The sequence below is a fragment of the Diabrotica undecimpunctata genome, chromosome 8 (assembly GCF_040954645.1).
Source record: "Diabrotica undecimpunctata isolate CICGRU chromosome 8, icDiaUnde3, whole genome shotgun sequence".
Classification (NCBI taxonomy): domain Eukaryota; kingdom Metazoa; phylum Arthropoda; class Insecta; order Coleoptera; family Chrysomelidae; genus Diabrotica; species Diabrotica undecimpunctata.
The window spans coordinates 88,238,153-88,250,592 of NC_092810.1; the positions used below are offsets into that span (position 1 = coordinate 88,238,153).

The following is a 12,440-nucleotide window of genomic DNA, read 5'->3' on the forward strand; positions in this document are numbered from 1 at the left end:
AGGAGTAGATGTAACAATGTAATTAACTCTAGAATCAAGTTCACCCTCCAATGTAAGTATTCTCAGAGAAACAGTCTTTTTAAAAGATTCCTGCTCTTCAGTAGTGCAATGTAACAAATGTACGCGGCCAGAAATGTGAGCTAAACGAGAAGTTAGTCGCGCATACAAGTTATCTTGTACAGTTCCCCTGAAATCTCCTATTCTCGTCGACAAATCATCTAAGGTTTCGGATATTCCTTTCTGTTGGTCATCGAAAGGGATGTGTGTAGCAGAAATCTGAGTAAAACTCCTATTGTCCTGTTTCTGCTTTAAATCTCCACGCAAAAGCTTGCGTTTGTCTTCAACCTTTGCCGACTCTGCAGGCGTTATACCCCTAACATTCAATTCGTAATCCAATTCGTTTACCAAAAGATGCTCAACTTTAAAAGCACACATGATGAGAGGAAAAATATGGACAAAGTGATACCAAGATCAGAAATATGAAATACTAATTATTAATTATACCTAAGTTGTAAAAAAAATGTGGACAAATTATTAGCAACACACCACCAAGATCAAAATAGCCAGCAAAAATAATATATATATATATATATATATATATATATATATATATATATATATATATATTATATATATATATATATATATATATATATATATATATATATATATATATATATATATAATCAAATAAATACCTTAGTTATCTTACTAAAATACTCAAAATAATTTCTAGTTATATGTAAATTATAACTATTCTAAACCAAATATTAATATATATGCAACAATTAATAGTACCTATAAGTATAATACTGTTGGCTGTAGGAATAAAAGTTTATATAATATACGATATAAGTATGTGTAGGTAAGTAAGTAAATATAAGTTCTCAATAAAAATACAAAATTCAATTAACCTAGAATGTAAGTTGTACTACTATAACCTATCACTGAGGTCTCAAAATATTAATAACTAATAAATCTAATAAATAAAACTAATAAATCAATACAGCAGTATAAATATACCTGTTTAGTATTAATAAAAAATTTAAAGATAGAATAAATCAGCAATAATATGAGTAAAAAAAAGAAAAAGCAAAAATACAAAAACTCAAGTAAGAAAAAAAAATCAGCTAAAAGCTACTGTCTTAAAACCAAAAACTTGGAAAAGGCACCGCGTTGGGACGCCGATGTAGCAAAATAACTGGGGTGTGTAGGAGGAGAGAGGTATAAGAAGAGTGGTCTATATATAGGGGATAAAATAGATAACAATTAAGTAAAGAAGTATGAAAAAAAAATATTGAACGGAATGTGGCTAGGCTAGCAATGTAGGCAGGAGAATGACCACTAGAAACTCAAGGATGGATACGGCCAATTTGCATGCCTTTTAAAGACAGTAAATCAGGAAAATATGTATGATGGATAGAAAAGAAGATAAGAAAAATGAATAGATATAATGAAAATTAACAAAGAAAACAAATTGAGGGCGCCAGAAGAGGGATACTACTCTAAAAAGAGTAACGGTCACTCTTCCAGGTATCGTATACTGCTAATATTAATTAAAGTTGATGTAATAAACAAAAATGCTGTAAATGTAAAAAGGTAAGGAAATATTAATAAAAAATTATATGCAAAACAAATTCAAGTTTATTAAATATAACTTCTTAGATTTTGACAATCTCTAAGTTACCAAAAAGTATATGAAAATTTCACAATATAATATTTTAAAAAAAAGAATGTTGAAAACAACTATAATAAAAAGTTGAAAACTACACAGAATAACTCTGATATAGAGTGTACAACCTACATCTAGGTTAAAAAACAACCTTAAACAAAATAATGCTAACGTTGGAAGAACGTATAGCCAAGTAAATATATCATACTAACCTACAATATGACCAACAATATTGTTAAACACCTCCAAATTCAAATATAAACAAAATAATACATAAATGGGAACAAGCCAAGTTAAACAATTGAAACGGTCTATTATCCTGAAGGGATAATAGCCAGAGTTAATAACGCAAGATGAAATATAAAAAAATTAGTTAAGTAAACACATAATAAAATAATTAAAGTTAATAATGAAATAAATGGTTAATACAAAAAAAACAATGGAAGATAATCTCTGGGTAGAATTTGAGCTCAAACTTACCGATACCTTACACCAAGGGGAGTTATATTAATTAATTAATATATATATATATATATATATATATATATATATATATATATATATATATATATGTTATAAAAAAAAAAAACTATAACTGGTGAAACAAGATATACATATATATATATATATATATATATATATATATATATATATATATATGTTATAAAAAAAAAAAACTATAACTGGTGAAACAAGATATACATATATATATATATATATATATATATATATATATATATATATATATATATATATATATATATATATATATATATATATAGTTCTGAATCAAAAACCAACTGTCCTCCTAGGTGAAACAGTTGTCTGGAAGGATACTCCCGAATGGCTTCGGTGTCCCAGCGAAGTCCTCCTTGAGGTCCGAAATTAGCACGGAGCTGGTGCTAATTGGCTCAGTTCCGATGATTACGGTCCTGCCCTACCTCTAGGTGCAGGCTGGAGAAAAAATGAGGGTGGAGTAGACAATACTCCCTGGCTTGTCCCAATGACCCTGATTCTAATAGAGTTGAAGTGGTACTCTCCCTCGGATGTTCTGAGGGAAATTTATAATTCCATGGTAGGTGGCTGAAAACAATTCCCCGTTACTTCTAATCTCAACATTGATAAAAAAGAAATCAAAGAAGAAGTGAGGAAAGTTTCTTTCAGCATAAGAAACCGGAGCAAAAAGATAATTATAGTAGATAAAAAAAACCCATCCAATCGGATGTAGCGTGACCTTGCTTCAGATAGAGTAAAAAAATAATGGCCTTGAACAAAATACTATATTAAAATATGAAATAATGAATCTGAATAATAGGATATAGATAAAATACTCTAATGTTCATTAAAATATCTGTGGAAATTGTAATAGATGTTAAAGATTTACGGAAAATTCAGAATTTTAATCAGATTCATGCCAGAATGATTGTAAGCGGCCATACTATGCTTGAATTCGTGACCCAAGGTGATTCTGAATACCTTAAGGATGTGGGATGTGGGAACAAAAAGTTAGTTTTTATAATATAAAAAAAATAATAATTTACCAGATAGCTAATCGATTCCGTGCTAGAAATTTCACTTCAACCTCCCGAGTTTCCGAAAACACCGTCAATTAAATTGTTATGGTTATACTTAGAATATTTAACTTCTTGAAGTGAAGGAAATTCTATGCATTAATTGGATTTTCTTTCGCTAACTACCACCTTTGTACCACTTCAAACTCTCGATTAAAAGTGAATTTTAATTCACAGTTAATTAACCAAGAAGAGCCAGTTTCCACTTCCCCCTCATCTCCTGTCATCTCTTTGGTTCGCAATGGTACCAAATTAGATCAGAGTGACAACTTAAATTATTAAAAATACACACTTAATGGGCAAATGAACACTTAAAGTTAGGCAACCCATACTACATCTCTGAAATTATTTTAATATAAATTGTTTATTATTTTAATATAAATTGTAATAAAAGTAACGACTGTTACATACTCAAAACAACTGTCGTTTGCATTGCCGATTCAGTGGCAGGAAAAAATCCTATTTCCCTGATCTATGTAGTTCGTAAAAGTTAATTTATCTCATTTCAGATGGTCCTATCCGGGGCTTTACCGTTTCTTCTCTACTTTTATCAGTTTTACTTCATCATCAGTAACAGCATACGCCGAAATAATGCATATATGCAATTTTGCAATATATGTCACCTAAAGGTTCAAAACATATACAACCATCTCATTTTACTATAAATACTGAATCATATTCCTTTTAGTTCTACCCTATTTTCTGATCCACTGTAATGAAAATCCCGCTCGTATATTTCTACCTATTTCCACACCACCTAACTTCTTGCAGTGCCTACAACTATTTTCTACTTTTGAATTTCATTCACAACTTCCATTATTTTATCAAGTTGGAGCATAGCTCTTAAATTCGAAGTGTTCGTAACGAGTAATTGTTTTCTGGGGTAAGGTTGTTAGATCCACGCCCACTCCCAACCCCCCAACCTGGAGAACCAGGTTACATGATTTCTGATACCCCCCTGCCTAGACGAGCTGCCATCACTGTGGCTGGGGAATCTCATGTACTTCTATGGCGAAATGTCTGATAGGGAAACCTTCCGCTTGAATCACCTTCAGCTCCACTGCAGTAGTAGTATCCTTCAGTTTCGGCTCGCCCTGTTCTCCTCCAACATGAGTCTCATCTTCTTCAGGTTCCTTCTTCTATCGGAGATTGGAAATCATCATCGCTATTTTAATTTTATTGGCCGCGCTTCTGAATAATTCTAATGAGCTGCAACCGAACCACTCTCTCAAATTTCTTAGCCAGGATATTTTGCGTCGTCCTGGATTTCTCTTCCCTTGTATCTTCCCTTGCATGATTAATCTAAGTAATACGTACTTCTCGCCCCTCATTATATGACCCAGATATTGAATCTTTCTAATTTTAACAGTTCTTATGATATCACATTCTTTCTTCATTCTTTGTAACACCGCTATATTAGTTACTTTTTCAGTCCACGATATTCTGTGGATTCTCCTGTAGCACCACATCTCAAAGTGAGTCTTATATGAGTCTAATACCCTCTGTTAATGGAGTAGTAACTCCGTGTAGAGTCAAGATCCAAAGACGGTCTCCTGTGACTATAAGACGATCAGACCCAGGATGCTATCTTTAGGTATAATGTCATAGATGTATTATCAGTGATTTAAGCTATGCAACATGACGATAGGCTTAATGTTCAAAATTCATACCAGATACAAAAAAAATAAAATCTACACTAGACCTAGTATTTTGGAGTATCTCACACAAATTTTCTGACGCATCTGGACTTTGTGAACAGTACCGATTTTTGCACGATCTGATAAAGAGATACACAAACTGTTGATTTTCTCTAGGAGGCATTTCGTAATGACACCAGTAGTAAGAGGGTAACATGTATCTTCTGTCGTTCCATTCTCCATTGTCTTGATTTCTCCGTTGTATTTAACACGTACATTGTTGTGGGTAAATGTCACCATATTCAATAAGCGTTGTATGTCAGCTTTGTTTCTTCACTTGTATGAGATCTGATCTATTATGTTGCACGGGTTAGTTTGTGAGCACAATACGGTTCCGATATAGCTTGTAGTTGTTATTTTTAAGCATAGTATCAAGGATGTATTTATAATACGAAAAATGGTCAGTATGGAGAAGTTTAATTTATCAATTAGCTCGTAATTGAGTATCTAATAAATTATGCCGTTCATTATAATAATTTACAACAAATTCTTACAGTTGCCAGTAAGATAGTCTTTGTTCTTGACATCCATATCGTCGCTTGTTATTTTGGACTTAAGAATCTTTTACAATATATTTAAGGTGCCTTGATTAAAATTATCTGATCCTGATAACCATCCAATAGTTCGATATTATCATATTGTACTTCTTATTATCGTTGTTCTTTGGTTTTTAGTGAATTTTGTAGTCTTCATGCCCATGCGAACAGGATAGCCGTTCGTACAGATACCCAGAACTTTATTTTTCTATAAGTATATAATATATGAGGGCTCCGGTGTCTCTGATGATATATTTTTTATTATACTTTCAGTTACACGGAGGAGAAGCCATGGCAGATGACGTCAGTTTTTCGCTTAGTTCTAGCGATGAAAGTAAAGATAAAAATCATGAAGTCGCGCCTGTACAAATGCCAATCTCTGCAACGGTTATAAACGCGAGCTTGCACAGTCTAATGAATAGTTCCTTATCTAAAGCCTTCGCCACGAGTACCAGAGAAGTCAAGAACGTGATGTTGACCATTGAAGATCCAAAATTTGCAGCAGTTGCCAGCAATCCAGGTAACACTTTTGTAGTATGATTCATTAATTAAAAAAAAATTAAAAGTGAAATCCCAATGGTTGACTGTATACCATAGTTAACAAAAACTACAAAGAAGTAAAGATTTTTGAGATAAAATGATGTATATTTAATGCACATATCAAGGTTTAATAATCTTTAGAGAATATGTTGAAAATATTGAGTTTTAAAAACGTGACACGATGTCGATTTTAGAGGATTTCACTTTAAGGGAACTTACACATCCCTCTTCGAAAAATGAACATTAGAGTACTACGTTTGATACCAACCTATTCATTAAATGTTCACAAATGTTAAAAGAAATGTATCCAAACAAAATTGATAATAATTTATATTACGTTTTGAAAAACACATTAATAAAAAACTTCTGAAAAAGTACAAAGGCGTAATTGTAGGTTTAGTTAAATTTCACTGCATGAATCCGATTACTGAATTTACCAATCTGTAAAATATAGTATATGAGCTTAATATTTTTATTCCAGGAACCCTTTTGGATGACGAAACATTGCTTTCTCCCGTTGATAGTGTAATGAGCTTTTCTGAGTCAGAAGAAATTAGGCGGAAATTAAACCGTAGTTCATCTAACTCAAAGGATATAAACGAAAAGTTGACACCGCCTAGTCCTGGCACTCCTACAAATGCATCAAATTCTTTATCCATCTCAGATGATAATGATAACTTGAATAATAGTAAGTATATGTTTGTAATTATATGAATATTATAAAAATTACAATTAGTCGCGAGTGTATCCAATAAAACAATTGTATACATAACTTTTAAACTGAAACGTCTCTACTGATTTTGTTTTCCAGGTGGAAAAGATGATTTCCTCATAGACGACGAAATAGCAGACCAACCCGCTCTGATGTTTGAAGATTGTACTCATCCACTAAATAACGATATTAGTTCGGAAACTCTAATGGACTCTACTCCAAAGTCTAGACGAAGAATACCGTCAGGCGTGGAAAATAGCCCGCTAAGTACCAAAAACAAAAAATTTTCCATTAACAGAACTGGATCTCTGGACACACTGAGTCCGTGTGAGAGTATCGCCAGTGATGATCTGATGATGGATTTCTGCTATAGTCAGAGCAGTGGATTGGATGATTGTGAAGCGTAAGTATATTTTAATCTTCAGTTGTTAATTACTTGGTTAAGAAATAAACGTGTAATATTAGATGAATTCCTGGACCAAATTAATAATATCACCTTTTATTTTTATAATAAATTTTAATTTTTAAAGTTATTAAGTCCTAAAGTAGAAACAATTTGACGTTTTGAATGTTATGTAATATTCTTCCTCTTGTTTCTATATAGGCATATTTGCCTATGTATCTTTCTGATCATTCCTCGGTTTTAGATATTGTCTGATCATCTTTTCTTGACTTTCCTGTTTATTAGCCTCGAGTGGGTGATTTATTTCGCTATTTTTACTACCACAAGAATAAAAACATGAATAAAAAAAGAGAAGTAAAAAGAGAGTAATAAATAAATAGAAGAAAATAATGAAATATGGTAAAAACGTGTGTAGAGATAGAATAACACATTGGCGGAACTAGAAAGGCAGTGTAATGGCATGTCCTGAATTCTCTTAAAAAAAGTCGGGTACAATACAGATTTTCCAAATCAAAGAACATAAATGGCAGGAGTACTATAAACAACTGATCTTTTCAATTTATGGAACAAATTATAAAGCAGTAAGGAAACCATGCAGATGACGAAATAGAAATGTATTTCATAAAAGTTAAAAATGCAATCAAAACATTAAACAACAAAAACCCCGAAGATTCCGGAGAAATATTAAACGAAACATAATACATAAAATGTTTGAGAATGAAAAAGGTTTACAGACAAAATGGATGCAAGAATATAGTACATGTATACATAAGACCGAATAACAATAGAAAATAAGAGGAACAGAGATTGAATTTCTAAGGAGAAACTGTAGAGCCACAAGATGGGCCACAATAAATAACGCATATATAATAACGCAATAATATTTAAAAATCTATTTATATATACGAATAATAATAATCGAACATACAGGGGAAAAAAGACTAGCTTGGTATGAACATGCCCTCAGAGTGGACTCAGAATACTGTATTAATTTACAGAATGGATTCCGTTAAGAAGAAGGCACCGAAATACAGTTTGGCAATATAGAAAGAGCTGAAGAGAACATTTGTGTGAAGTACACAATGAAAATCCTTAGTAATACGAGTAGTATTAGTAGTATTTTTACTATTCTGTTGTCACCCAAGCGCTAAGAAGAAAACGGTATCTCTGAAGTATAGGGCAACGTTTCCCAAATGGTAGGTCGCGACCCGGTACCGGCCGACGAAATCAAAATGCCGGGTCGCCTCGCACCACCCTTTCACATCTAGCTTTTTAAGGTCGCGCTCTGACTGACGCCACTGCTTTCACAGTGGCGACAATAATAATAGACAGTCGAGTAATGTCCATCCAGAGGTAAGTACTAGTGGTAATTACAAACGGCCGCTCGATCCGCAGTTATCACAAAAAAGAAGAAGGAGTCCTGGACCCGACAATTTTCTGAAGATTACTTACAGTTCGGTTTTATAAAAGATACTGATGATAAACCATTACGTGTTATTTGTTATGCTACACTTTTAAATCGTTCCATGAAACCTTCAAAATTGAAGCGGCACTTAAAATTGAAGCACCAGCAATACAGTGAAATAGCAATAAAAATAAAAAGAGAGAATTAATAGCTACCAAAAGGACTATTTGACTTTAAATTTTTCTCAGGACGCTCAATCTGAAAACCTTGTACTGGCTTCTTATGAAATATCAAAATTAATTGTTGAAACCGGTTATCCTCACACAATTGCCGAGAAATTAATAGCTTCAACAATGAAAATAGTAATATCTCGGATATGTGAAAAAAGCAGGAAAAGCAAGTGAATTCGCTGGCTCTATCAAATAACACAGTGAAGCGTAGGATTGTGGAGATGACAGATAATATTGAATATTATAGGTCACTTAAAGGAGTGTAACTATTTTTCCTTGTAAGTAAGACAGCAACAAAGCATGGATAAGGAATCCATTTACAACGGACATAGAATCCGAGACAGGACTTTCGGATTTAGTTATTGAGTCAGTAATTGAACTATCGTGTGATAGGGCACTCAAATACATATTTGACAAAATACCACTGATAGATTTTTTAGATAGATGTCTTGCCATTAGGAGTACCTAGTTTTAGCAGAAGAAGCGATAGAGTTTCTAATTACTTTTGTTACGACTTATAAGTGTGAAGCAGGGTTTTCAACACTCAAAAATAAATATAGGAACCGTTTGAAAGTCGAACCGGACCTGAGGATAAAATTAACATATTTTCTTTCAAACGTGAAGTTTTTAGTTGACCAGAAACAACTGCATACTTCTCATTAATCAAGTATTTGATTTTTATTTTGTTTTATTACATTTTTGTTTGAGTTAATGATTCTTTATTAAAATATATAAAACTGTAATGAATATTTAAACATATTTTCTTGTACACACACTAGAGTACGCAAAAAAAATGAGTGGGTCACGAAGGATAAGTACAAAAATAACCGGGCCACGGAAAAATAAGTTTAGGAAACGCTGGATATGGCATTAAGAACGATAGAAGCTTACGAGTAATAAGAATCGAAAGTCACGAATTAGTAAAAAAAAATAAACAAAAAGCATTGAGGGATATTTACAAAACATTGGAGTAGTAAATATTTCTATGGTCAACCAAAACAAATATGGAGATTTATAAGGTAACAGATGAGTGAAATGAAAGAACTGGTAGACTCACATTAAACAGTATAAGTGCATCCCAAAGGAGACGGTGCAATAATAAGAAGAAGATAAATCAAAATCAAATTTAACAATCTTTCAGGTGAGAAATTTAGATTCATAAGAGAGTTGTATGCATTTGATATAGAAACATATAGATCTCGTAATTGTGAGAAATGAGCATTGTTTTGTAAACTTTTACAACCAATGATCTTAGAAAGCAGATTCTTAATAAACAATTTGTTATTAGAGATTGATATCACACATGCTTTCTGATCGTTCCTGACAAATTAGTAAATTTAACTTATAAAAACCAATCATAGAATTCTTACACTACGTTAACATCAAGTATAATAGTGTTAGTTCAGTGTGTATAGAAAAACATTTTCTGTGAGTACATATTTTTCTATTAATAAGTAATTCATCACCAAAGAATTTTATAAAACCATCAATAAATATCACCAGTCTTTGATCGACACCAGTTTTTTTGTTGTTAAAGACAATTACCAAAACCCGAAGCGGAACAGGTCCGTACTTAGGAAAATCAAATGGTAATCATAGCGATGAATTATTATCGCAATCCACATCACAAAAATCTGTATCTTACTCAGCTGCAGCCAGCAAACAACAAGAACCGATCTATCCATCCAAGCTACAAGCAATAGTTTTTAATTCTCTCAATGATGTTAAATAAGAAGAATACTTGTTAGCGGTAGGATCTCTAGTTAGTCCAAAACACATTCTTTTTTCATCAAGAATCACCAACAATCGTATCTATTTATTTCTCAACCAAACAAGTCGTAGATGTTTTTTTTTCAAACAGCAGAGGTTTCATGACTGTAAGCAATACACAAATTCAAGTCCGTAGACTAATTACTCCAAGTGAAAGACTCCTAATATCCAATGTTTCTCCCACTATCCCGCATAAGATAATAGAAAACGAACTACTGATCTTAGGGCTAAAACCAACTTCATCAATGTCATTTTTGCGAATAGGAACCAACAATCCTGAATACAAACATATACTCAGTTTCCGTCGACATATTTACGTATCTCCACCCACAGGCCCAATTCCCGACTCCATTTTAATAACTCATGAAGATACTAACAATCGAATTTTTTTGACACTAGACAACTTATGTTTCTTTTTCAAACAACATGGCCATATTTCTAGTAGTTGCTTAGTAAATGTAAATCACTCAGACACAGCTGTCCCAACTGCTACACTTTCAAACAGAAACGAATCTACTACAGTGACTTCAACAGAAACGACTGCTATTACACCTTTAACAAAATGCACCTCTACAAACATAACAAATAATTCAACGTCACTAACAAAAATATTATCTACAACCAACCTAACATCTCTTGATACATCAACTACAGATAATACAATGCCAGTGATATCCAAACCAAATATGCCCACCTCATCAGCCCTATCATCTCACATAATCATAACTAACCAGCCTTCATCTTCCAGCCTAAACAATAATTCTTTCTCGGTTAATGAAAATAAAGAGAATCCAGCACCAAAATTATTTAGCGTATTCAACGAGGAAAATACATACATCTAAATCGTCCTCCAAACGAACTGTATCTGAAGCAATATCACCCCCGATTGAGACATCAGCTAGTGACGATGTATTTTCAAAGCCAACTCAGAAACAAAAAAGAGTAAAAACAAAAATACCAACAATACCGTTAGAAACGCTAATGCAACCAATTAAAGAATTATTCAATTCCGAAAAGAAAATATTAACTTTTGAGGAAACAGTTGATTTATTTGAAAACACTCATGGAACAAAAGATGTTATCAGTGTTATAAATAAATATACAGTAGACATTCCAGGATTTAGACAACTTTTAACCAAAATTCATTCATATGCATCCGAGCGCTCATTAAAATTGAAATGTACAAAGCTAAACAAAAAAATTACGAGACAGCTCTCAAAAGACAGCTACGAGGATGAAGAACCTGATACGGATACATCGACTGAATTATCCCAGGAACTGAACATTCAATAATTACAACTATAACATTCAATTTATTACAGTGGAACATAAATGGGTTTTATACCCATTATGAAATGCTAAAACTTTTAATTAATGATATTACCCCCGCTATCATTTGCCTCCAAGAAACGAATTTCAAAGATCAATATTGCCACACATTTAAAAATATTTCAACATTTTATAAAAATAGAAACAAGCAGGAAAAAGCAAGTGCTGGAGTGGCCACTTATGTTAAAAATACTCTTTAAGTACAAACGATTCCTCTAAAAACAGACATCGAAGCTGTAGCCGTCTCAATGCATTAATGTATGTTGCATTTATACTCCCCCAAATACACTTCTCACCTTAACCGACTTAAAAGCACTCATTTCACAAACACCTATGCCCAGGCTAATAGGAGATTTCAATAGTCACAACCCAATGTGGGGCTCAACAAATTTTAATATCAAAGGCAGACTAATCGAAGACTTGTTAACTGAAGAAAATTTAAACATTCTCAATGATGGAAAACCAACCAGATTTTCCTACCCTTTTTATATGGGAGCGACCATTACCCAATAAAAATTTCTGTATTTTCTGATGACACTATCTCTGAATACCAACCAGTCCGAAAATTGAACATG

At 32.6% G+C, this 12,440-nt stretch overlaps 1 protein-coding gene across 1 annotated transcript in view; it reads left to right on the forward strand.

Annotated features, from left to right (window-relative positions):
- Window positions 1–12,440, forward strand: part of LOC140447740 (uncharacterized) — a 399,971-nt gene that overhangs the window by 237,675 nt on the left and 149,856 nt on the right. Inside the window, exons 9-11 of the mRNA XM_072540569.1 lie at window positions 5,750–5,996; window positions 6,498–6,704; window positions 6,828–7,131. Coding sequence (XP_072396670.1) covers window positions 5,750–5,996; window positions 6,498–6,704; window positions 6,828–7,131 — 758 coding nt within the window. The remainder of the gene's footprint in view (window positions 1–5,749; window positions 5,997–6,497; window positions 6,705–6,827; window positions 7,132–12,440) is intronic.